The sequence below is a fragment of the Ornithorhynchus anatinus genome, chromosome 7, assembly GCF_004115215.2.
Source record: "Ornithorhynchus anatinus isolate Pmale09 chromosome 7, mOrnAna1.pri.v4, whole genome shotgun sequence".
NCBI lineage: Eukaryota > Metazoa > Chordata > Mammalia > Monotremata > Ornithorhynchidae > Ornithorhynchus > Ornithorhynchus anatinus.
Window position 1 is genome coordinate 62,354,795 of NC_041734.1, and position 27,028 is coordinate 62,381,822.

The 27,028-nt window shown below is 46.9% G+C and overlaps 2 protein-coding genes across 6 annotated transcripts in view; one reads left to right on the plus strand and one right to left on the minus strand.

Moving 5' to 3' along the window:
- Nucleotides 1-483: 483 nt before the first annotated feature.
- On the minus strand, nt 484-15,866 carry FAM72A (family with sequence similarity 72 member A). 2 transcript variants are annotated; one of them, XM_029068497.2, is made up of 5 exons: nt 11,456-11,589; nt 10,678-10,922; nt 9,207-9,284; nt 3,795-3,919; nt 484-690 (listed from the first exon to the last, which is right to left on the minus strand). In XM_029068497.2, the coding sequence occupies exons 2-5, from the start codon at nt 10,827-10,829 to the stop codon at nt 596-598; spliced, it is 450 nt and encodes a 149-aa protein (XP_028924330.1). In that variant the 5' UTR covers nt 10,830-10,922; nt 11,456-11,589; the 3' UTR covers nt 484-595. The 2 variants fall into 2 exon arrangements, with proteins under 2 accessions (XP_028924330.1, XP_028924332.1); XM_029068499.2 differs by lacking the exons at nt 10,678-10,922; nt 11,456-11,589 and adding an exon at nt 15,713-15,866.
- A 34-nt stretch (nt 15,867-15,900) lies between these two features.
- Nucleotides 15,901-27,028, plus strand: part of SRGAP2 (SLIT-ROBO Rho GTPase activating protein 2) — a 278,328-nt gene continuing 267,200 nt past the window's right edge. For all 4 annotated transcript variants that reach the window (XM_007670239.2, XM_029068496.1, XM_007670248.2 and 1 more), the window contains exon 1: nt 15,901-16,178. In XM_007670239.2, the coding sequence (XP_007668429.1) occupies nt 16,112-16,178 (67 nt within the window). In that variant the 5' untranslated portion in view covers nt 15,901-16,111. The remainder of the gene's footprint in view (nt 16,179-27,028) is intronic.

Below are 27,028 nucleotides of genomic sequence, written 5' to 3' on the forward strand. Positions count from 1 at the left end.
AACAACATTACTCCCCACAGGTATTTTACCACATGGGAAGAGTTTGCATTTATTCCTTTTGTCAAGTCCCAAGGAGTCTAGCCCTTGATTGGGGGGAGTTCTCTTCTTCATTAAAGAAACATATGGAGAGTTGGTACCCATGGAAACATGAAATCCTGTTTTTCTTATGTATAAGAATTTAGCTGGACTGTACGCATGGGAATCATTGTCTCTACTTACCTATTCTTTTAAGTTTTCAAGTGATAGCACAGATACAAGCAAAATTCTCCCAGAATAGCAAAGAGCAGAATTTGAAAAGCATAAATAACTTTCTCCCATCAGAACCTCAAAGGACACAGAGAACATTATAGGAAGTGGGGATTGTGCCGACTTGTTCATCTCAAGCGCTTAGTACAGTGCTCTGCACATAGTAAGCACTCAATAAATACTATTGAATGAATAACAAATTGATGCAACAAGTGAAGAAATCAAAGGAGGCACCACTTTTGTTTTCTGAAAAAGCATTGATAAATCCTTTGGTCTGTTTACTAACAGTGTTAAAGTCTGTCCTTTAGAATATTTTTACAGTATATACATTATGTTTTGCCGCCATTATTCATCGAATACACTCCTCCTCTGAGATGTTAAATGAGTCTTCATCTGTACCTTCCTCTGCCTCTGGCAAATTGCCCCAAAGTAGCAAGTTTACACCTGAAAAATAAATGTTATAAAATTCACTGCAGACCCTGACCCTAACTTTGTATGTGTGGGTGTATCTATTCACACACAGTCAATAAATACCATAACTATATGTATACATATATGTATATACAAACACATACTACATCAGCAGCAGGAAAGAAAAAGCTATTAATAAACTTTTTAAATACACTATTCAAATCCTGTCTTATTAAAATTATATTTTGTATTAACAAAGGGAATAACAACCTTTTATATGCTTTACAATTAGGGCTTATGTCTGAAAAACAAGAATTTAGAGCTAGAAAGGGCCTCAAGAGGTTTAGTCCAGCACTCTGCTTTAAAGACAGATTGGCAACTAAACCATCCATGATAAAAGATCCCTAAGGATGGAATTCTCTCTCAAATCCAAAATTTCCCCTCTGCCCCCCCCCCCCCCCCGCCCAAAGGTCTCAAATGTCTTTTCTGGAAGCAGCATAACATCTGGTACCTTTTCTTTGAGACAAATAAAGCTCTGGTGACAATATTATTATGTCAGGCACTCCCAGAAATAGTTATTTATAACCCAAAGTCAAATTAGGCCACAGCTTTTGGGAGAGCCAGTTTAAAGTATCTGCAGGGTCCCAGCCAGTTGAAGTCAAGGGTCTTTTTTTTTTTAATGGTATTTGTTAAGCCCTTATCTGTTAAGCACTCCTCTAAGCGCTGGGTAGATACAAGATAGGTTGGATACAGTCCCTGTCCCACAAAGGGCTCACAGTCTAAGTGGGAGGGAGAACAGGAGAACTGAGGCACAGAGAAGTTAAGAGACTTGCCCAAGGTCCCACAGCAAGCAATAGGCAGATCCGGGATTAGAACCCAGGTCCTTTGACTCCCAGGACTGTGCACTTTATATGAGGCCATGCTGCTTCCCATGCCAAAAGTTAGCCTCTTGTCTTGCCCTTTTTAGACAAACCCTGCAGCTCCACCCACATCCTTTACACTCCAGCACCTGGGGAAAAGTACATTCATTAATATTGGTTGTTCCCCCTGATGGCCATGAACCAAATCTGCCCTGGAGATACAGCAGTCCTGACTTTTGGTGCGTGGTGCAGGATCTGGTCATCACACTGGATCAAGTAAATAGAAATGATTCCAGAGGGATCTTAAAAATCCAAGGAGACTAGCTGTCATTTCTCACCCAAGAAACCAATGCAGATGTACACTGCAAGGTAATACATTTGGTGGAGAATAAGAGGACAGTGAGTGCTATCTGAACTGAATTATACACAATGGGCAATTACAATTGAATGGGGAGGAAAACAACAACAAAAAACCGACCACACACACACACAAAACTATCATCCATTGTGATCCCGTAAGAAGCCAATGGAGATTAAGAGGTAAAGTAAATATAGCCTGTATAATTCTACATATTGGTTTTGAGAGACAACTAATCAGAAAGACGATTTAGAGCTCACTGGTGCTAGAAAGGATGGGGTGTGATGGAATCCATGGCTGGGTCAACCCCTTGAAGAGGAAAAATTTTGTGCTCCTTTTTGTAAAGTATTGGAAGGACTTCTGGAATACAAGGAATGGAGCTCTGAAAAATCTTTAATAAGGCAGGCAGTTCTCGGGAATGGTTTAGCAATCCGGAGGCAGGGGACAGGAGTCCCTAAATGATCATTTCAAGAAAAGGATGCTATGACGTTTCCTGGGCGTGTTCTATTAATACTGATAGGCAGGTGATTGAAAACAGTCAGAAAACCTTTAAAATGGATAATGAAAGCCTACTTTATAACAGGCTTCTAGAAAAATGTCGCTTCTACCCCCTAATATCAGGCTTACAAAGGAGGAGTTTGATATTCTTGGAGTCACTTCTCAGGGACATTAAGCAATTCAACACAATTGGTTCAAAGGAGGAAAAATAAACTGAAAGATTGGATCTGACAGAAGCGGCACCTTCCTTTCTCTGTTGGGAAGGGAGGAAGGAAATCCTGTAATACATCTGTTTCTCATGGATTAGATATAATGTGAATGGAAGAATGTAGTCCTTTTATCTCTGAAATTGACTGATATTAAAAAGCAAATTAAAATCCCAAACACCCCGCCCTGCATTTTGAACAGAGAAGAAGCAGAAAAAATAGTATCAAAGGAAATTCTCTCTCTAATGGGTCCCTTGTGCCTCATGATTGGCACAAATATCCAATTTGGGCCTAAATTAGGGACCTTTATCCCATGGTGGATATTTAAAAAGCCACCAGGATGTCAAGAGCTGGTTTAATTTCTTTAGATTCAAACTCCAAATGAGGGTTTGTAAACCAAAGGCAGGGTCTCAGGGGTTAAATGTATTTCCTATTTTATTAAACCAAGGGAGATGCAGACAAATTAATGAGCAGAGTCACTCTCAGAGAGTCAGTTTCTTCCTCTTGGGGCTTGGAGACTGACCTTAGCCATTATGAAAAGCCAAATGGAATCATTTGTTAAAATAAAGGTCTCCAAAAATCCCAACAACTAAAACCTATAAAGTTGAGAGTTGATCCATCTATAAACGTTTCTTCAAAATGTCCTAATGTCCATAATGTCGGAACATTAGATAATTCCATGTACTGACAGTACATATAGAATGACTCCCAACAATTAAAAAGGTACTGAATACATACGGTATTGTAGATAGCAGAGTTTCTTTCAGAGAGTTACTCTGCAGTCTACTTTTTCACCCACTATGATACAAAAAGCAAGTAGAGCCTGTTACACAGGCCTGCAGATTCTACTCAGTAAGGAATATGGTACACTGCTCTTTAGGTAGACCATAAACTCCCCAAGTTTCCCTTAGGGTTGTTTTCAGGATCTACTTCATGTCTTTTCATACACCCTACAAATATCAAGTAAACCCTGAGACAAATTATAAAAAGCAAGATGAAACTGAGTAGCACTGTGGGGTACTAATTTCAGGCCAATGAAAAGTGACAGAAGAACTCATGGCCAAGCACCCCCTTCCTTATCAGTGGTATTTATTGAGCACTTATGTGTGCAGACCACTGTTCTAAAGCACTTTAGAGTACCATAAAACAGAGTTTGCTTGCTTTTTCAGTAAGTTTGTTACAGACACAAGTGCAGTTTATTGAACTACTTCTTACCTGTGGAGTCCAGTCGGTTGATGCCAAAAACCGCCTGACTGTGAAACATCCAGAAGTGTCCATTATTGCAGGACAGAAGGCAGGGTTTACATGGGACGATCACATGGTACCCTACAATGTTTCCACTAAAACAGAAAGTAAATGCCATTAAATGCGCACTTCTGAGTCATTTGCGGCTGTTTTCACTTAGACAAAGCAAAGTGAAAAACTGAGTGATTACTCTAGGAATTCATCAACATTAGCAACCAATTTGGTCAACTCATGTTGTAATCCACATTTTGTTCCTGATCTTTCCTTTTCAAATAGTATTTTTAAAGTACTATGTACCAGGTGCTATACTAAGCCCTGGGCCAGGATTAGAACCCACGTCCTCTGACTCACAGGCCCATGCTCTTTCCCCTAAGCCACGAGGCTTTTCTTGGCTAAGTTTTCAAATGATTTCACTTCACTTTTCCCCGCTTACAGAAACTGCCTAGCAGACATTATTAATATCATCAGACATATTTTTAGTATCTCACAAACTTGTAGGCCCTTCATTCATCCTTACTACCCACCTGCAAACCTCATTAGCCATCTTCCTCCAGGCCAATGGCCACATTTGGACTAACCTATTTACTAAATCAATTAGCCAAACCTCAGGAATCTGAACCATTATGAACGGAGGCTACCTCAGGAAACTGCAGAAAATTGGGCCAGCCTGCCTCCTGCGAAATCCAAATCCAATTTTTTTCAGTTTCCTGAATTTTTAGTTACCCAAACGAGACTTAGCATCAGCAAATTTTGATAGTCAGCATCCAATCAATTTTATTTATTCAGAGCTTACCGTATGCAGAGTGCCGTACTAAGCACTTGGGAGAGTAAAATACAACAGAGTTGGTAAACACATTACTGCCCACAACGACCTTATAGTCTAGATGGGGAGAAAGATGTTAATAAAAATGAATTATGGATAAGTACATAAGTGCCACGGGGCTGAGGGGGGAATAAAGGGTGCAAATCGAAGTAACAGGGTGACACAGAGGGGAAGGGAAGGTGAAGAAATAAGGGGTTAGTTGGGGAAGGCTTCTTGTATGTATCACTAGATAGCTCGTTCAAGATATCCACTTCATCTTAGAAGACAAAGCTCATGGTATTCATTTGGTACAGACTTAAGACACTGAGGGGGGTTCTCTTAAATATTAAATAGTAGGCAATCCGGCATATTCCATATACAAATCCAGCTCTTCCAAAGGTTTCAGCAAGCAGTGTTCTTTATTCTAGCCCCATGCTTACACCCAAGAACTGAGTCGACAGACAGAGGAGAGCATGTTCGCCTGCAAACCAGACCCCAGCTGGTTGCTCTAATTTTAGGACTACCAGCATCAGTGTCCTTGAAAAGTGTTCAGAAACGAAGAGAATCTGCAACAGGTGGTGAAAGTTCTACTCTTTGGGGGTCTCCAACTGCTGGCAGGAGGATGGATCCTGTACAACTTTTTTTTTTAATACCTGACCATAAATAAAGTAAATAAAACAGCAACAGGCTAGAAAGTTCCAGGTGCGGAGCTTTATTTTGTGTCTTTTGGTAGCCATAGAGGCTGGACAGAACTAACCCAGAGCTACTAATTGCAGGACTAGTTTCTCTATAAAACCGGCCTACGTTTGATTTACTAAAGGTAGCAATTTCCCCAGTAACAGCCATTATTTTAGACTTGAAAATAAGAAAAAAGTGTAATTGGTTCATAAAAACTGCATCTCTCTATTCACCTCCCAATAATAACAACAGTAATAATGGTATTTAAGAACTTACCATATGCCAGGCACTCTATTAAACACTGGGGTAGATATAAGATGATCAGAAAAGCCATTCCTGTCCCACAGGGGGCTCATAGTTTAAGTAGAAGGGAGAACAGGCATCAAAACCCCATTTTACAGTTGAGGAAACTGAGGCACAGAGAAGTGACTTGCCCAAGGTCACAGCAGGCAAGTGGCCGAAACAGAACTAGAACCCAAATCCTCTAATTCCCCCAGGCTTGTGCTCTTTCCACCAGGCCACACTGCTTCTTTTTCCAGCATGATTCTTACTTTGGACGTTGAGGAGGATTAGGATGTAGTCTTTCCCAGCAGTAACTCAAGAGAAGATCTCTCGCCTCCTCTCAAAAATCTATCACCTCCACCTGGGCCTCTGACTACATCCCTTTGCAGCCTTATCAAAACACTTGCCCCCTTCCTTTTTTCCTCCCTAATCACTATCTTCATCTGTTCACTTTCCAATGGCTTCTTCCCCACTGTTTTCAAACACGCTCATGTATCCCCTAACCTAAAAAAAAACAAACCCTCCCTTGACCCCACAGCTCCCTCAATCACCCCCTCTCTCTCCTAACATTCCTCTCCAAACTCTTTGAGAGAGTGGTCTGCACCTGCTGCTTCCATTTCTTCTCCTTGACGCCCCTGCAATCTGGCTTCCATCCCCTTTGCTCTACAGAAACTACCCTCCCTAAAGTCACCAATGACTTTCTTCTTGCCAAATTTGATGGCCTCTACTCAATGACATTTATTAAGTGTTTACTGTGTTCAGAGCAGTGTACTACGCCCTTGGGAACAGTGTTCATAGTTATGTTCCCTACAAGGAGCTTGCAGTCTACAGGGGGAAAATAGATATTAAAATAAATTATGGATATGCACCTAGGTGCTGTGGGATGAACATCAAGTGCTTAAAGGGTACCGAACCAAATGGAAGGGCAATGCAGAAAAGAGAGGGAGCAGGGGAAATGAAGGGCTTAGTCAGGGAAGCCTTCTTGGAGAAGATGTGATTTTAATAAGGCTTTGAAGATGGGGAGAGTGGTGGTCTGTCAGTTATGAAGGGGGAGGGAGTTCCAGGCCAGAGGAAGGTCCTGGGCAAGGACTGGGTGGTGAGCTAGACAAGACTAAGGTACAGTGAGTAGGTTGGCGGTAGAGGAGCGAAGTGAATGAAGGAGCGAGTGAGTTGGGTTGTAGCAGGAAATCAGAGAGGTAACATAGGGGTGTGTGAGGTGATTGAGTGCTCTAAAGCCAATGGTAAGGAGTTTCTCTGATGCGGAGGTGGGATGGGCAACCACTGGAGGTTCTTGAGGAGTGGAGAAACATGGACTGAACATTTTTTGGGGAAAAATGATCCAAGCGTCAGAGTGAAATATGGACTGAATTGGGGAGAGACAGGAGACTTGGAAGTCAGCGAGGTATCTGAGGCAGTAGCCAAGGCGGGACAGGATAAGTGCTTGGCTGAGCATAGTAGCAATTTGGAAGAAGAGGAAAGGGCAGATTTTAGCCATGTTATGAAAGTAGAACCGATAGGATTTGGTGACAGAGGGTAAGTGTGTTGAATGAGAGAGGTAAGTTGAGGATAATGCCGAGGTTACAGGTTTGAGAGACAGGGAGGATGGTGGTGCTGTCTACAGTGAAGGGAAAGTTAGGGGGAGGACAGGGTGTGGGTGGGAAGATGAGGAGTTCTGTTTTAGACATGTTATGTTTGAGGAGTGATCAGGACATCCAAGTAGAAGGCAGGAGGAAATGTGAGACTGCAGAGAAGGAAAGCGGTCAAGACTGGAGATGTAGATTGGGGAATCATCCGAGTAGAGATGGTAATTGAAGCCACGGGGGGTGAATGAGTTCTCCAAGGGAGTGGGTATAGACGAAGGCTGGAAGAGGACCCAGAACTGAGCCTTGAGGGACTCACATGAAGGGTTGGGAGGCGGAGGAGGAGCCAGTGAAAGACTGAGAATGAGGACCAGAGAGATAGGAGAACAAGGAAAGGACAGTGTCAGTGAAGCCAAGGTTAGATAATATTTCCAGGAGAGGAGGGTGGTACACAGTGTCAAAGGCAGTTGAGAAGTTGAGGAGAATTAGGCTGGTGTAGAGGCCACTGGATTTGGCAAGAAGGAGGTCATGGGTGTCCTCTGAGAAGGCAGTTCCTGTGGAGTGAAGGGGGCAGAAACCAGATTGGAGAGGATCGTGGAGAGAATTGAAGGAGAGGCAGTGGGTGTGGCCAATTTGCTCAAGGAGTTTGGAAAGGAATGGAGGAGGGAGATATTTTGATAAGGTTCAAAGGTTCACATGGAGGGGGTAGATTTTGGGAAGAGGAGAGGACTCTCCTCTTGAGATACCGCTGGGAAAGATGGAGAGTCGAAGAAAAGTCAGGAGGAGAGAGGGACTGGAGAGGAACAGGAGATTTTAAAGAGGTCATGCCTATTTGATTTTTTATCAGTAAAGTACAAAGCCAGGTCATTAAACCAAAGAAATGGGAGGGGCAGGGAGACAGGAGGCTTGAGGAGTGAATTAAACATCTGAAACCACTGGTGCGGGCAGTGAGTATGGGCATCAATAAAGGTTTGGGCAGGGGAGAGGACAGAATTAAAGCAGGTGATGATGAATTGGAGATAGACAAGGTCAGTGATGTCTGGATCTCTTCCAGCAGCACTCTACATGTTGAGCACAGGAGCAGAGGAAGCATACTGTGGACATGATTCAGGGTCGTGGGTTAGTGATATGAAGTTGGCCAAGGGACAGGGGGATGAGGGAGTTCAGTGGAGAGGGCATCGTTTTGTGTGTCGAGGAGGTAGTTTAGGTATGGAGACCAAATGGAGCATGATGACGGTAAAAAAAATTGGAGGGGGTCAAAAGGTCAGAGGTGTCTGTGGGTAAGAGGACAGATTTGTAGGGAGTATGTGGCGGAGAAGGCAGATGAGGAGATTGCAGTATTGCCCAGGCCATTAGCACTATAATTTATTCCTCTTTACAGGTTCATGGACCTAAAGTCTTTGGATTGAGGCTCACCCATCATTTCTGGCAGGAGATTCCAACATCATAAGACTTCTTAAAATACCATCTGTGATGACGTAAGAGCAGCCTGGCCTAGTGGAAAGAGCCCAGGCTTGGGAGTCAGAGGATCTGTGTTCTAATCCCAGTTCTGCCATTTGTTTGCTGTGTGACCTTGGGCAAATCACTTCACTGGGCCTTGGTTTCTTCATCTGTAAAATGGGGATTCAATACCTTTTCTCCCCCCATTTAGATTGGGAGCCCCATGTGGGACAGGGATTGTGTCCAACCTGATTAACTTGTATTAATCCCAGTGCTTAGAACAATACTTGATGTGCATCATACCATATCATTAGCGAGACATCATTATCCTTTGAAAAGAGCAAACTAACCAACTTTGCTTATAACCAGTCTCATGAAAAAACTATGTAGTGACCAAGTGACCAGGTGAAAACACTACCTAGTGATCAAAGCCCCTGGTTCAAGCTAGAACATGAAGGTTTGTTTCTCACCTACAACAGGAAACAGTTGCTCATCTCATGAGCTCCAACCAGTATTCATTACTTTAAATTAACCTTTCACTCGGTTTCAACAACCATTTGTCTGAGTTTCTCGTCAGTATAAAATGAAGCTATGTATTACCATTTTAAACATGCCACGTCCTTCAGTTTGCACTTGCAGATTTCAGTGAAATAGCAGGCTCCAATGAAGTCTACAGCACTGGAAGAAAAAAAAAATACATAAAGGAATAGTTAGGCATTTTTTATTGGTTTGTGAAAATATAGAACTGGAAATGTTCGCAAGTGGTCAGTTCATTTTTCTGCCTCTAGGTAGAACTGAATTATCATTTGTAAGAATCAGTAAACACTTGGAAAAATTTCTGGGAACTATCCCTGCTTTTGGCTCTAGTTTTAAAACCGATCCTCATATGCTTTAGTACATGACTCTCCCAACATCATCTAGAAAAGGGAAAAGAACAGCAATCAGTAGGAAAGTTGTAGGTCATTTGTAGTATTTAAACTGTAGTACCCTTGCAGACCAAAGCCCAGTTTGAGGATAATAATAATAATAGCGATATATGTTAAGTACTTACTATTTGCTAAGCACTGTGCTAAGTGCTGGTATAGATACAAGATAATCAGGACTCATATGGGGCTTACAGTTTAAGAGGAAGAACAGGTACTGAATCCCCATTTTGCAGACGAGGGAACCGAGACACAGAGAAGTGACTTGCTCAAGTTCACTGTGAAGCCAGAATTAGAACCCAGGTCCTTTGCTCTTTCCAACTAGGGCATGTCGCTGGATTTGGTGGGACATTGTAAAGTTGAATAGACTGACAGTGACAGGGTGTTTGTACTTGACAGAAGAAAGATCAGAGAGAAGGAATGAATTACAGAGATCCATCCTCTCATCCATTTCTGTCCGCAGAAGGCCCTTCTACTGCAGACAAATGAGAGTCTTTCTTACTTTTAAAGAATTTCAGAGAAGCGGATTCTACAGCCTCCTATGGTTACTCATTTCACAAAACTCACTGCCAGGAAGTTCTGTCTGTATTTATAGCTACCCCAAATCCCAAGAGCAGCACTTTAAGCTCTTGTCAGTGGAAAGGCAGAGTGGCTGACCGTCACTCTCAGTTGAAACTGAAACGGCCCTTCACAGACCACCCTTTCCATTTTAAACAAGGGATACTCTGAAAGTAAATACCATCGATTGAAGAAGATTTGGAGTTGTTCCTTTTCACTGCTTAGCTGATGGAGTTTGAAATTCCCTTTCCGCCCCACTCAGAATGAGAACGCCCATTTCACAGAAGGTTTTCCACGGGCTGGCGGCAGAGCAAGGGCCCCGTGACCTTTCGATCGCCGCGACGGTTCTCAAGGGCCTCCGTCACGAATGACCACTTTGGTTGAGACCACAGACTTTGCCAGACAAGAAGAGGCCTACCCGGTGACAGCCCGAGGGTATCATCAGACGGTAAATCTGAGGTTAGGAGCGGCCCCTTTAGCAAAATGATAGTCTCAGAGTCATCACCCAGAAACGCCGGGACGTACGTTTTCCCCTCCAACTGCTGCTGACCCCAAAGCATCAGAAGACTTGCCCTGACAACTTGACTTACTTGGTTGGAGGGATGTCAGTAGAATAAAGGTCTATCTCGGTGTCTGCCAGCAAGACAGCCTTCATCCCCCTGGAGCTGAGCACCTGCTTACAGAATTTGCAGCACAGGATAGACACGCACCGGTTCTTGAAGCTATAATTACTGGTAGACATGCTGACTCGGTGGGGAAAAGATACCAAGAGACTCTCTCTCCTTTTTTAAAACTTACAAGGACCGTGCGCTGGTTTTCCAAGTCTGGAAGCGGGCTGTAAAGCAAAGGAAGTTTCCTGTAAAGTACCCCGAGTCCCGGGATTAAGGGAATGGATAAAACCCTTTTTTCTCCAGTGGGGGGGATGGGGGGACGATAGAGTTAGTCTCTCACACAGGGGCAGGGAAGAGGAAAACGTGGCTCTTTCCTTCTCATCTGCCGTCTTCCAGCTTTTCAGCCCTCTTCCTTAGGTGTATCTTTTCCCTTTGGTTCTCTCCCGGCTCTGACGCCTTTCTCCCCGGTCCACCTTCCTACAAACTCTTTCTCCCTTAAAACTTCCCTTCTCTCTTTCCAGGCTGCCCACTTTTTGGCTCCTTCTGCAGACTCCGCTTTTCCTTAGCGGTTTCCCTCCCCATCCCGGCACTTTCTTTCCCCTCCCCGCTCCCCACGGGGGAATTCCTTCCTTGGTTTTCCTCTTTTTAGGATTTCTCCCCTCCTCTCCTTGGCTCAGGCCAGTGACATGCAGCTTTCCCCTCTCTTGTCCCAGAAAAATCCCCCTTCCCAAGGCCCAGATCCTTTTCGTCCCCGTACTCTTTCCCGCAGAAGCCGCTCCTGCCCCCTTCTCGACGCCCAGAAGCGGTTGTCGACCGATCGGTTCAGCTCAGACCACGCGCTGCCGAACTCCCTGACATCCGACACTGCTCCCCTTCCCCGACCGGCTGTCAGTTTGAATTACCAGCGCAGCTCTCCCATTGGTGGAGGCTGGCCTCGCTTCCCTTCCTCATTGGGCGGGGGTGGCTCCACCCTCCCCATCCTGAGCTCTGATTGGTGGAGAGGAGGCAGGGTCCGCGCTGGTAACGGAGCCTCGTCTCTGATTGGTGGAGGCTGGCCGCACCCTCGGTCTTGATTGGTCGGTGGCGGGACGTTTGGGCAGATCTTCTCTCCCGCGGGGGGGGGGGGGGAAACACCCTAGGACACGCCCCTTTTGATTCCTATTGGAGGATGGCAGAACGGGCTTTCCGGTCCCTACCTCCGATTGGCTGGATCTTGCGGACGGGGGCCCCGCCCACGCACCGAGCCCCGATTGGCTGCTCCCTCCCACTAAGCGTTGGCGATTGGTCGCTGGGAAGAGCGTAGTCCCGCCTTCTGATTTGATTGGTTATGCCGGGAGGGGGCGTTCCCCCCCGACCCTGCCCTCATCCATGCGGCTACTCCTTCTGGATTCTCCCCCTCCCCGTCCGCGGGGGGCGGGACCGGACGAGGAGCGGCCTCTCCTATTGGCTGTCGGCGCTGTCAGTCAGGAGCGGGAAGGGCGGGGTGCAAGCGCTCCGCTGGGGGTTGCGGAGAGGGAACGAAGGAGGGCAGAGCTGCGTGGAAGCGCGGGAGGGGAAGGGAGGAGGAGGAGGAGGAGGAGGGGGAGGGGGGAGCGGGGCCGCCGGGCCGCCGCGCATTCATTCATTCAGTACTATTTATTGAGCGCTTACGAGGTGCAGAGCACTGGACTGAGCGGCTAGGCAGGGTCGGGGTTCTAAGAGGACCGCGGAGGTGGGGGCTCGGGACCAGCCGCACTAGCTCCAGGTAAAGGTTCCTCCCTCTCCTCCAACTCCTTCCTTCTCCGGGTGGGACTCCTGCGAAGAGGAAAGGAGGGAAGGGGGGGGGGTCTTGGGGCGTTTACATCTCATCCCGAGGTAGGGGACGATCTCCGGCTACTTAGTAGCCGCCTGAAGCTCAGCACTGCCCTAGAGCCCCCAACCTCGCAGCGTAGCCTCTCTGCACCCCCTCTTGGCTCAGCACTGTCCCACACCCCCCAACTTCGCAGCTCCTCTGCACCCGCTTTTGGTTTAGCACTGTCCTAGAGCCCCCCAATTTCTCAGCTTAGTCCCTCTGCACCGCCTTTTGGCTCAGCACTGCCCTAGAGCCCCCCAACTTCGCAGCGTAGCCCCTCTGCACCCCCTCTTGGCTCATCACTGTCCTAGAGCCCCCCAATTTCTCAGCTTAGCCCCTCTGCACCCCCTCTTGGCTCAGCACTGTCCTCGAGCCGCCCAATTTCTCAGCGTAGCCCCTCTGCACCCCCTCTTGGCTCAGCACTGTCCCAGAGCCCCCAACTTGGCAGCTCCTCTGCACCCCTTTTTGCCTTAGCACTGTCCTGGAGCCCCCAACTTGGCAGCTCCTCTGCACCCCCTTTTGGCTCAGCACCGTCCTGGAGGCCCCCAATTTCCCAGCCCCTCTGCACCCCCTCTTGTCCCAGGCGCCCCCCGCCTCCTCAGATGCCTCTCTATTGGACGCCCCTCTCAGGGCGGCCCCTGATGATCCCCTAAAGCGCCCCTTCCCTCCCCCGCCCAAAGTGCCTCTCCGACAACCCCGTCCCAGCCTTTCGGTGCAACCCCTCCCGCCCCCCCCAAGAAGGGGCCCGTTAAATCCATTAAATCCCCCTCCCCGAGAGCCTCCCCAGCAGTCGTTCTCCCCCCGGAATCCTCCCCCGACCCAAGCTCCTAACCGACCTCATTTCCTCCGCCTGCTCCATCCCCTCCCCAGCCCCTGCCACTCCTGGATCGCATCTCCCCGCTGGGAACTCTTGGAAATCTTGCACTTTCCACCGCGGTCCGTGCAGGGATTCCCATCCAACTCGGTCGTTCCCATCCACCCGTTCCCTGGAGCACGCTTTTCCCTCCCCGCCCATCCCTGCAGCAGCGGGAATCGGGCTGGAAAAGACGCGGCCGGGCGCGCCGGCTCCAAAACCCGGGGGCCTGGCAGGGAAGAAGGGGCTCTTTTTTCCTCCCCCGTCTGGTTTATGGGGCGTGCAAAGGATGTCCGTCCCCCCCCCCCCCCTCGAACCCTTGGATCGAGGTTTCTCTGCAAAGATAATGTTGGTATTTGTTAAGCGCTTCCTATGTGCAAAACCCTGCTGTAAGCGCTGGGGGGGATAAGGGAAGGTGACCCGAAGCCAGTCCCGTGTCGTCGTCCCTCCCCCGCCCTGTTTTTTCCCCTGCCCGAGCCCCCGCAGCCCCCTGGTTTCCTGTCTCCGCCGGCCACATTGTTCCCCTGGATGTGGTCGTGCGGAGCCAGATTTATTTTATTTTTTTTCCTGCAGATTCCCTTCTTCCTCCCGGCCTCCCCTCCCCTGCGCCTTACATTTGCTGCCAAGAGAAGCTAGTAACCAAAAATAAAACAACAAGGGAGAGGACCCCCCAAAAAAAAAAAAAAAAGTTGTGAGCTAGTGGCTTGCAGAAATGGCCTTTGCGGTCTCCTTCCAGGGACGCCTGAGCCCCTCCCCTCTTAGATTTATTCATTCGTTCATTCGATCGATCGTATTTATTGAGCAATACTATGCGCAGAGCACTGTACTGAGCGCTTGGAATGGACAGTTCGGCATCAGAGAATCCCTGCCCATTGACGGGCTCACAGTCTAAACGGGGGAGACAGCAAAGCGAGACGGAACGAAACAAAAAGGACCACATCATCGAGATAAATAGAATCAAGGAGATATACACCTCATTAACAAAATAAATAGGGTAATAAAATATACAAATGAACACAGTTTTGAGGGGAAGGGGAAGAGCAGAGGGGGTGTGTGGGGAGATGTCTTGGATGTCTTTGCTGCCACCTGATCTGGGGGTTGGGGGTCCTAGACAAACTCAGAATAATAAGAATCAGCTGTGTAGCCCAAGAAAACACCCCATCTAAGCTGGGAAGGGTAAAGGGGAATGGGGAAATGTGAAGCAGGGTAGTTCAGAGGCAAGAGCCCGGGCTTGGGATTCAGAGGTCCTGGGTTCTAATTCTGGCTCCGCCACTTGCTTGCTGGGTGACCTTGGGGAAGCCACTTCACTTCTCTGTGCCTCAGTTCCCTCATCTGTAAAATGGGGATGAAGACTGTGAATATTATTATTCCTTCCCCTACCAATAAACGCTTAACCGGCTGTGAGCCGGTTGTCGGGTAGGGATTGTCTCTCTTTGTTGCCGAATTGTACTTTCCAAGCGCTTAGTACAGTGCTGTGCACTCGGTAAGAGTTCAATAATTACAACTGAATGAATGAAAGGCGGAGACTGCAGTTGAGGGATCATTGAGTGATGCGGGTCCCTTTGGTGCAGGTTTTTCAGGGCTTGGTCCTTTAATAGTGATGGTATTTGTTAGGCACTTATGATGTGCCCAACACTGTTCTAAGCGCCGGGGTAGATACCAGGTAAGCAGGATGTCCCACATGGGGCTCACAGCCTTAACTTGACTACCTACCCCATCGCTTAGAACAGTGTGTGGCACTTAGTAAGCACTTAAATACCATCATCATTATTATTATTAATAATCCCCATTTTAAAGATGAGGTAACTGAGGCACAGAGAAGTGAAGTGGCTTGCCCAAGGTCACCCAGCAGTTAAGTGGCAACATTAGGGTGTGTTGTGCTCTGCCAATCCGAGGAGGGCTCCCCTTTTCTCCCCTTCTCCCCTCCCCACGCCTGGCTGCCCACACCCCCTCCCCCGGGGGTGGGCATCTGTCCGGGCGGGGGGCAACTTGGGGGTGAGCGAGGCCCTTTGGGAGCCGGGCAAGATCCCCGCCCTCCCTTGCGTTTGATGCCGCACTCCAGCTGATTGTCCCCTCCTCCCGTTTTCTTGCATTTACAGCCGAGCCAACCGAGGAAAACGACTTCCGATCCCGCCTTGCCGCTCCCTTTGGGGGGGTTAGATTTGCATCCCCTTGGAGCCCGCAGAGCACGAAAGGCGAAGCAGAGAGGCACCCGGAAACATCCTCCCACCTCCCCCGACCCACACCCGCACCCAACTCAGGCAGACGCACAACACACACACACAACACACAGGCACACACTCACACCCCCTCCCCGCGTCGTCACACACCATGTTGTTGAGCGGAAGGACTTCCACTCCCCGCCTGTGCCGTTGATGTCAGTCCCCAGGACAGGCTCCGGGCGCTGCAGCTCTCCCGGCTGATGCTGTTTGCAGCCGTCGCCGCTCCGGATTCTGCTGGAGAAAACCATCGCTGCTGCTGCTCCTCTTCCTTCTCCTCCTTCTCCTCCTCCTCCTGCTGCCTCCTCTCTCCTCGGCTCCCCACCCACCGCCTCCCCATGGACTGAGCCTCCCCGGACCGCTGGACACCGGCCACCCAGGGGCCGCCCGCTGCCCCTCTGAAAAACGAGTCTCCAGGCTTTCCATTTAGGTGCTTTCCATCCCCCTCCTCCCCACCCTGTCCCCCCGTGGATCTATTGCCCAGCCGAATTTGGGTGAGCAAAAGAAAACATGACGTCTCCGGCCAAATTCAAAAAGGATAAGGAGATCATAGCCGAGTATGACACCCAAGTTAAAGGTAGGAAGAGAATTTAAAATGCGATTTTAAGGAATCTGGATTTTGGGGGGGCGGGGGTCTATATTGTGTGGATTGTGCCGGAGGGGATGCTCACCTCATCTTACTCTGGGTAGCGTGGCCTGGCTTTGGGCAGTGCCGGTGCTCACCTCATCTTACTCTGTGTAGTGGTCTGGCGTTGGGCAGTGCCGGGGGCTGGGCAATGCTAGGAGGCTCAGGCATTGGCAGAAATTTTTGAGGATGGGCTCCCGGGACTGTTCTGGGTGGTTGGGCTGTTACCGGGGAAGCTCGGTTCCCCTGGGATTTCAGAGAGGGTGGATGGGGGAGGCAGAAGGACTTGGGTGGGAGAAAAAGATAAATCGCCTTAGGGAGCGATCTCTTGGATTCTGACAGGTGGGTTGGGAATGGATTCAGGAAAGTAATCTGGACTGGGAAAGGTAAACCGGAGAAGCTTTTCCATTGGAAATCCTGGGGAGAGGCTGGGTGGATAAAGCCGTAGTCTCGTCTGCAGCAGATTCAGCGCATTCGATTCCCCAGGGCGCTGGGGATCAGAAGCCCATCGACACCTTGGGTACCTCTCTGCCGGGACCCAGGTAGCCCAGTTTTACACGGGTTTGAGCGGTCTTAGCTGAAACCGAGGCATGTAGCATATGCTTCTATTGGTGCATTTCACCATCAGTGGTCGCCCCTTCAGGTACAAGGGACAACAATGTATCTCTACATATATAACTATAGGCAGAGAGGGAGAGCGAGAAGGAACGAACAATCCTATTGCTCTCACAAGGCAGCTAGGAGACAGACTGAAGAATAAGGTCACCCACGTCCAGCCCAGCCCCACCCAACCCCATTTCCCATCTCTTCTCTCCACACCTCGGATCTGTTTTTGTTGGACTGGTGCAGATTGAGCTCTGGGTGCTTCAGGGTGGTGCTGGTATTGGAAAGAAGAGGTGAGGAAAGCGGGCAGAAAAGAGATGCTTAACTCTCTTGGGCCTGTCAAGTCTTCACTTTTTTTCTAAAGGATCGGGGAAGGGCACTGACATTGCAGTGTCCGTTTTAGTCTCTTGCTGGTGGCTTGGCTGGGAGCTCATAGGCTACCCCTGAATTTCCCCCATACCTGCTTTTTTAAGCAGCTTCAGCATGTGCCAATTAGCTCCCCTGAATCTGGGGAGCTAATCAGCCACTGAAAAAAATCATGCGGCCCTCTTCCTGCAAGACGTCAGTGGGAAGGGGGAGATGTAGGTGGCCTGGGATGTTCTAACACATGGCTGAAGATCTGGGTTTTCCTTTGTTTCAGTGTTCAGAGGGAGGGGTCCTCTCCTTCATCTCCCTGCACCAATGCAGAGGGTTCTTTTTGAGAAGAGCAACTCCCCTCTGGTGAATTTTTTTTTTTCAGGGGTGGTGGGGAGGCCCTTGAAATGGGCAGCTGTTAGGCCTGGGGAGGTAGCCTGCAGTTCTGCCACGTTGTGTTGGGGTCATCTCTGCCTTCCAAGCTTGGTCAGCTTAGAGGTAACTCCCTCTGAAAGACCGCAGGCCCTGGTAGAGGGAGAAGCTGTCTCTCAGGCTGATTCAAGTCTCTAATTGAATTCTGTGGGGGAGGGGAGGAACCAGGAGGAACCATAGAGGAACCATGTTCTGACTTAAAACTGAGGTCCTGGCCTCATGTCAATATTGATAACCCAGTTCCTTTTTTCCGCAAACAATGGGCCATCGCCTGTGTCCTGTCCAGATTCACTCTATTCTGCCTCCTGGAATCCCCCCTGCAGTTTTAAGGAGCTCTGTCATTCTTCAAATCCTCTTCTTAACTGTTGCCATGCTATGTGAAGTGTCAATGAAGTCTGGATCCCAGATTTACTTCAGAAACCACTGCATTTGTTTAGAGGGAAAAGTAATTTTACATGTATTTTATTTTTAGGATGCTTTGGAATGAAAGGTGTTAACAGAACCATCTTAAATTCCCTGGTTCCCTATTGGAAAAGAAATTCTCGTGGGTTTCTCAAAGAATTAAAACACTGCATATTTACAAATGTTGCTCATTGAGATGATGTAATTCAGTTTGGGCTTTGAGCTTTCTGTTTAACCTCCCCTCCCACCTCAATCGGGAGACTTAAACAGTGTAGATTTTTAGATCCTTTCCTATTGCTGCTATTTAATAGTGTATGTAATCTGCCGAATGAAAATCTGCATTCATCCAAAAGCCATCAGTGAAATCTTCCTTGGAGAAAGCATCTGAACTAATGCCTCATGAAGCTGAGACCCTGACTCCCAGGCCTCTGTCTTTGAGTAAAAAGCCCCACAACAGTGCAGCCTGGTAATCAATCAACCGATCAAGTTACTTAACTTCTCTGGGCCTCAGTTCCCTCATCTGCAAAATGGGGATTCAATACCTGTTCTCCCTCCTACTTAGAAGGTGGGATCTGGTTATCTTGTACCTATCCCAGCGTTTAATCCAGTGCTTGGCTCATAGTAAGTGCTTAACAAAATATTGCAATTATCATCATGAACCCTTATGTGTGCAGAGCACTATGGTAAGTGTTTGGAGAGTACAGAACAATAGAGTTGGTAGAAATGATCCCTAGTGGTCAGCGGCTGGCCAGACCAAGCAAAGCAACTGAGGCATCACTTTCTGCTTGCTCCTGAAGACATCCCATGAAGAATACAGGACTTGGCCCCAACCCTCAGTCAGGCTTGTCTGATTGGAGTTGAAAACCTGGGGTCTGGACCTTGCCTAGCCTCCTCTAGACTGTAAGCTCATTGTGGCCAGGGAGCGTGTCTTTTGACTGTTCTCTCCCAAGCGCTAAGTAGCATGGCCGAGTGGCAAGAGCACGTGCTTGTGAGTCCAAGGATGTGGGTTCTAATCCTGACATTTGACCTTGGGCAAATCACTTTGCTTTTCTGTACCTCAGTTACCTCATCTGCAAAAAGGGGATTAAGACTGTGAACTCCATGTGGAACAGGGACTGTGTCCAACCTGGTTACCGTGCATCTACCCCAGCGCTTAGAACAGTGCCTGGCACATAGTAAGCACCTAACAAATGCCATTATTATTATTATTGTTGCTGTGCTCTGCACACAATAAGCGCTCAATGAATACGATTGATTGACTCTCCTATGGTTCTCCCTGTCTCCCACAATCACACGCCTCGGGTCTCCACGACAGGAGTAGGTGTCGCCTCTGAGGAGGTGGCTCCGACCCCCAGCCCCTTTGCGGTTTTGCCAGGGGTTCTCTCTGAGTCAAGACTGGCTGGCTGCCTTCTTTTAGAAGACGAAGGGCATTGTTTCTGGCTTGTGGGTGTTGAGATGCCTTTAGCGTGTTCAGGCCTCCGGGTCTGGTGATTCCAAATACCACGGACATGCCACAGAGCCTCTTGGCTTTCAGGGTGTTTCCCTGTGCTGGGATTTGTGCTGTTGGAGTGTCACCGACAGTGGTACTAGGTGAGTTCATGTGAATGTGATTTAGGACCAGCCATTGTCCTTTCTTTTTACGGGGTCCTCCCAGCCATACCCAAAGTTTTTATAGTCTCCCAGAAAGCTCATGATTGACAGTTAATGCAAATATTCTTGTAGAAGTATGTCTGAAACAGAGTTGCACTGTGTGCCTAGAAGTCAAATTCTCTTTCCTGAGAACATTGAGGGTTTGTCTTTTCCCTCCCCCCCCCCCCCCACCCCAAGCACTATGGCAGAACAGCCTTCTGCAGTGTTGAGAAGTGAAACTCTGAGCTTTTATCTGGAGCATTTGGATAGTATAAGCTCATTCCTCTTGGCCGCATTAGTTTAACCCTTTCAAGATGCCCTTGTCGGAGCTGGAGATGAAACAGAGAATCCCAAACGTGCTATGCTTGCCTTTTGGGTGATGTACAATATCTGGTGCTGAGTGCTTAGGTTTGATCAAATTAAATTGGGGGAGGAGGAGACTTGTGGCTATCTGCCCGAGACTGCCGACACTGCCTTCTCCTCTTCTCCCCAGCCCCCTCTCCCCCAAGAGAGCTTTAAATATAATCAGTTTATGTAAAGCGGTACTAAAACATCTTGCTAGAATTGAGGAGCGGATGCGGGTTGATGCTGTCTTGCCACGAGGTGATTGAAAGGCAGTTCTTCCCTCTCTTAGGGAAAAGAGTCTTTCTCTGCAATAAGGCAGATTTCTCTTGGGTTAAAATGAGATCATTGGCCAATCGAAAGACCAGGAACTTTAAGGTGGAGACAGGAGGGAGCTCTGCCCGGCAATTGAGCAAGGAAAACGCCAGGGCCTTTTCCATATTAAGGCATTTTGCTGAGGAATGAAAAAAGACTCTTTGGCTTTGGGGAAGCTTGGTTGTTCGTCTTGTTGCACCAAGTTCAGAGTAGCCAAACCCTGGTTACAAAATTTTTCGGTTTAGCTTCTTTAAAGAATTGAATTCCTTTTCATTCTGGTGACCCCTCCCTGCCTTTCCGCCCTACCTCCCTGCTCGAGCTTGACCTGGTATTCATTCATTTATTCATTCATTCATTCAATCGTATTTATTGGGCACTTACAATGTGCAGGGCACTGTACTAAGCACTTGGGAAAGTACAGTGTAGCAATAAAGAGAAACGATCCCTGCCCACAACAAGTTCACAATCTAGAAGTCTGGGAACTCATTTCGTGTTCAATTCTGGCAGCAGTGGTAGTCTGGGATCATCAGTATGTGACCAGCTTGACTTACTGGGCTCCCTTTGCTGAAGAGAGATTTTCCTTCTTGGGAAAGAAAGTGCACTGCTTAATGATTCGTAGTTCACTGTGGACAGGGAATCTATCTATCTGTTTCATATTGTTTAGTGTACTCTCCCAAGTGCTTAATACAGTGCTTTGTACACAGCACTCAGTAAATACCAATGATTGATTTACCGCACGCTTACTTGTGTGCAGAGCGCTGTCTTAAGCGCTTGGGAGAGAACAATATAACAGAGTTGGTAGACGTGTTCCCTGCCCTCATTGAGCTATCGGGTCTCATTAGGAAAGGATTATGACATTTTTCAGAGAGACCAATGTACATGTATCTGCTGGTAATAAACAATTTGTAGTTTCTGAGAAACTCCTTTTGACACTTCTTTTTTCTTTAAATTGTTCAGTTGACCTTGGGTGTCAGCCCTCGGTTTGCATTTATTGACAGTTGGGAAGCTTGATAAACCAGTTATATGTATGTGTACTATCCTTTGGGCTTGAAGATGATTCTGCTGTGGACAGTGAGAACTTTCTAGGCGTGTGCATGTAATGACTCCCCCCACCCCCACCCTCCTCTTCTCCCCATTGCATTTAATAATCAGGGTGGCATTGGGCCCCAGTTTCATCTCTCCCTTTTGGGGTCACAGTCTTCCCAAAACTTCTATTCTAAGCAGTCACCTCATTTCTAATCATATGCCAGGTAATAGTCTTCTACTTCTGTTTCCCAAAGGATCTCCTGTTTTTTAGTTGACACGGAGTGGATTTGTTATGGTATTAAGCACTTTCTATGTGCCAAGCATTGTACTAAGTGTTGGGGTAGACACAACATAATCAGGTTGGACACAGGCCTTGTCCCACAAAGGACTCACAGTCTTAATCCCCATTTTACAGATCAGGTAGCAGGCACAGAGAAATGAAGTGATTTGCCTGAGGTCACACAGCAGACATGTATTAGAGTCTGGATTTGAACCCAGGTCCTCTGATTCCCAGTCCTGGGCTCTTTTCTCTAGGCCATGCTGCTTCTGGACTTGTTTGAGTATCCTGCTGCCATTCATTCTCTTCATTTGAGCAGCTGAGGGAAGATGTAGTGTGAAGGTTATTGTTTTGGTGACTGTTTCTGGACCTCACTGTTTGTGATCCTATCTTGCCATTTGATGTTAAGTAGAACACAGCAAGTAGGTTGTGGTATCTGAGTAGGTCTAGACTCCACAGCTCCAAGGACAATTGGATGATCTCTAAGCCTTCAATTTAGTCTGGCAAATTAAGAAGCAAACTGCCTAGCGTGGGCCTAGGAAGGACCTGGTTTCTGACCTTGGGCAAGTCACTTCTTTGTACCTCACTTACCTTATATTCATTCATTCAATCATATTTATTAAGTGCTTACTATGTACAAAGCACTGTACTAAGCGCTTGGAATGTACAATTCGGCAATGGATAGAGACAATCCCCGGGGATTAATAATGTGAGCCCCATGTGTCCAACATGAATAGCTTGTATCTACCCCATTGCTTTGTGAAGTTCCTGGCATATACTCAGCACTAGAAAATTTTTTTTATGCCATTTGATGTGTGAGTTGTGCACGCAGTTGAGCCCTTCTACATTCAACGGCTGAGTACTTGGGTGAAACTTCTTAAGGAAGGAGAGACAAGGAGGCAGAAGAGAAAACATAGGTACTGCAGTCATCAAAAATAACACAGCAAGGGACACCCCTTTGGATGCACACTCTGGCCAGGGCAGTGAATCCCACTTTAGCCTTTTCAGTTACACATCCCTTGATCATTAGAGAATTTCACCGTAGATCAACTAACTCTATAATAATCTTGATGGAGAGGACTGGCTAGTAACAGTTAATGACTGTGTCTCCACTGTTGCTCCTGTAGAAAGAAAATTGCCTTCTTTTGTTTGAGAAGTTATCTGTTTTCCTACAGCCTTGATTGTTCTAAACCTGAAGCTTTGAACTTTTTCTCAAGGGGCCAGATAAGGAGCTCGATGTCAGAAGGGGGTTCTGAGTGGGAAATCTGCTTTGAATGTTGCTAATGTTACTAATGAATGTTACTTTGAATGCTGGTTTGTTTCCTTCTCCTGTCTTGTCTCTGGTCAGCTGATGTTATCTGAGTTGTTGAAATAGCAAGAAGGGAGGGGAGCCTTGGTTGGTTAATTTCCCCTCCCCCCCCCCCCCCCCCCCACTTTATCAAGAGTAGGGAAGCTCATTTTCTGCTAAGTCTCCAAGATTCTGAGATATTCCAGAGCTAAGCTCAAGAGATGATCAAACAACCTGACACTTTCCCGTCCTTCTGGAAAGCAAGAGAAAATATTAATGTCATGTTCCCGGGAGATTTTAAAAAAATCTTCAAAGCTTTCTGTAGTTTGGGCAAAACACATTTGTTTGGAATTTATCTATCTTCTTGTGCATATCTTCTGAATGTGAAATGATACTCATTTTGGCCTTGAGTTAAAGTATTTTGTGGCTGTGTTTCTGTCTCTCATAAGCAAGGGGATGAAGGCAACACATGCATAATTAGAAGCAACTGCATTATTCTGTGGTGTTTAGAAAGAAAGCTGCCCAAATTGCAAAGTAGGAAAATTCTTCCGTGTGTGTGCTTTTCCAAATCATTTTGTACTAAGTGGTCTTGGTTCTAAATTATTCATTGAGAATCAATGGTTTTGAACTTGAAATGTACATATTTTTGGAGAAAGGAAAGACAGCTGGGCAAGGAGGATCCTGGCTTTCTGTGGTTATTTTGGTATGTCATTGCCCGCAGAAAAGCAGAGGTGCCTTTCCTTTTCTTCTAAAAATGCACAAAGCAGTGGGCCGGTGACCAGAAAGGTCCCAGGAGAGCCGAAGCGTGATCCTGCCTATGCCTTACAGATTCCGGCCTCCTTGCTTTGAAATTCCATTGTGGTGTGACTTACTGGACAAGATGACCTCCTTGGATATGGCTGGGAAGGCTGCCCCATGTTTTCCATAAAAACAAATCACACAAAACAAAGGACATAGCAACCATCCGAAAAGAACACAGGCTGGCTTGGTGTGGCGTGGAATATGTTACAGAAATGTACTTGATTTCTAAACCATCGGCATCTACTTCTTCAATATGGAGTCCTGGAAGGACGGTCCTTCACTTTATTCTTTATGGGGAAATGTTGGGCTAGATTCTGCCAGGAGGGTAAGTCGGTCACTTCTGGAAATGTTTCGGGTAAACGTGAAATCATAGTGCAATGAACTCTTAATGCAGAGACCCCATTTCATTAAATCGGGGGTACCTAACTGTGGCTGTCCCTCACTGGTCCCCCACCTTCCTGGAAAGTACCCAAGAAAGTGGGGGTACCACCATGTTTAATTTCACCACAGGTTAATTAAGCCTTTCCCAGGCTTATTAACATTGCACATTATGAGCCCAGGGTTTCTTTTGATTTAGGCCGTGTAAGCTCCCTGTTGGCAGGGAGCGGGTCTGTCAATTCTGCTATATTGTATTCTCCCAAGTGCTTAGTACAGTGCTCTGCACACAGTAAATGCTCAATAAATACAGTTGATCTTATTGATAGAATACCCCGAAGATCAGAGTAGCCATCAGTTTATACCAGTCCATCCAGTTTACAGCTGGACTGACCCTGTCCATACTGATTTGGCATTGAATACATTTTTGTCTGGTACTTTGGTATCAATCAGTTGATGGTATTTATTGTGTGCTTACTGTATGTACAGCCCTAAGTGCTTGGAGAGTACAATTCAAAAGAGTTGGTAGCCAAGTTCCCTGCCCACAATGAGCTTACAGTCTGGAGGGGGAGACAGACATTAATATAAATAAATTACATATAAATGAAAATAAAGCAGAAGGAAGACTTCTGACCAGACTTTGTCCTCCTTGGCCCCTGCCACCGAGTTCCATTACTCAGAAACAGTGTCCGTATTTCCAGGGACCCATGAGGAGATTGCAATATCTGTGGAATGTGGGACGGTGTTAAGAGATGACCCTAATCTGAGCGTTCTAAGTTTTGTGTATTTCCACAATAGGGTTTTTTTTTTAATGGTATTTAAGCGCTAACTATGTGCCAGGCTCAGTACTAAGCACTGGGGTAGATAGAAGCTAATCAGATTGATACAGTCTAATAGTTCTATATGCCTATATCCTGTTTCATCGTGTGATGCACAGAATGTAGACCTGCCACTTTCTGGTGTGACTAACAGGGCATCTGTTACCCATGAATGCCATCAGTGGCCCCTCCTACCGAAGGCACAGGAGGTGATCTTTGACTGCTTTAGGCTGCGAACTCCTTGTGGGAAGGGAACGTGTCCACCCACTCTGTTTTATTGTATTCTTCCAAGTGCTTAGTACAGTGCTCTGCGCACAATAAATCAAAATAAATACCACATAAGGATTGATACTTTCCACCTCCTGCAGTTTGGGGATGGAGGTATGGGGAAGAAATACCTTGCCCTACGTGATATCACAACGTGGCCTCTAAGAGTTAATGATTCTTCCAAAAAGCTTAGCTTCCCCTCTGCTTACTTTCCCAACAACCTCTGGTACTTTGCCAATGTTGAGCTTACTACTTTTCCCTCAGAGCATTTTACATGAAACCAGGCATCAGCCCCCTTTTAGAAAAATGAAAGTGAAATCCATTTTGCAGCTAGAGAAACTGAGGCTGAGATCTGGTTCATGATTGACCCCTAGGCAGAATTGTAGACACATGAAGAAAAGCAGGATGATATCATCTTGAGGTACTGCTAGGCTGTCTGCTTGAGTCACCCCACTTTTAGGAATCAGCAGAAGTACATTAAATTTGGACTGCTGTTTCATCCTGTGTATGAGATTCAGGAGGCCATGATTCAACACAAAATTCTGTCCTGCAAATAGTTGCATGACTGTATTCTTTTGGAGGGACTGAGTGAGGAATTTCTGCAGTTCGTGTGTTTGCAGATTCCAGTTTTGTTTTCTCAGGTCAACCACTCAAGGGTCATTTTGTGAATTATGCCAAGGATCCCTTGGGATCACCACAAAGGATTGGACAGTACTTAGGTTTAGTAATAGACATCTAAAAGAAAAGGAATATTTTTTGTGAGGGGGAAGACCACGAATCTCAAGTGTGGCATGGGTATCCCTGCACCAATGTGAAGGGCCCTACACATTTTCCAGGATTTTTTTTTATATAGTATTTAAGCGTTTACTCTGTGCCAGACACTGTAGCTTGTATCTACCCCAGGGCTTACTCAGGTGGAACAGAGATCCCATCCCACCTGGGACTCATAGTCTATGAGTTTTAGAGATGAGATAACTGAGGCCCAAGAAAATCAAGTGACTTGCCCAAGGCTTCACAGCAGTCAAGGATTAGAACCTGGGTCCTTCTGAGTCCCAGGTCTGTGCTGTACCCACTAGGCCACTCTGCTTCTCTCTTTCTGCCTTAACTTTCTCCCTCTCCCCCTAGGGGAGGCATGGCCTGTCAGGTATTGGGCTTGGTTTAGATCTGCTCTTCCAGAGTTTGGCTGAGACTGGGGCTTAATAGGACACCTTGGATGGTTTGGACTAGACCAAACCTTGAATTTCTAGCTCTAGCAAGGCCCTAGTAATAATTATAATAATATTAATTAATAGCAATTAAGTGCTTAGTATGTGCCAGGCACTATACTAAGCACTGGGGCACTGTAAGTAGTGTCTTCCAGTCTGTCTGGAAGTAGTATAAAAGTCATTCCAATTTATAATAATAATAATTGTGGTAAGCACTTACACAGTGCTAAGCAGTGTACTAAGTGCGGGGTGGGTACAAGCAAATCAGGTTGGACACAGCCCCTGTCCCCCATGGGGCTCAAAAATCTTAATCCCCATTTTAACATGAGGTAACTAAGGCCCAGAGAAGTAAACTGACTTGCCCAAGGTCACACAGCAGTTATGTGGTGGAACTGGGATTAGAACCCAGGTCCTTCTGATCGACAAGGCCATGCTGCTGTCCAGTGTGATGAGTTGTCTGCTGTGGAGCAAATGACCTAACTCTCCTGAACTAGTTTTTTCATCAGTCAGTGGTATTTATTGAGTGCTTACTATGTGCAGAGCACTGTACTAGGTACTTGGGAGAATACAGTACCACCGAATTACGGAATTCATCTGTAGAATGTGAGCATAATCCCTTTCTTTCCCTGACACATTGACAGACGAATTATCCAGATACATGTGAGTGA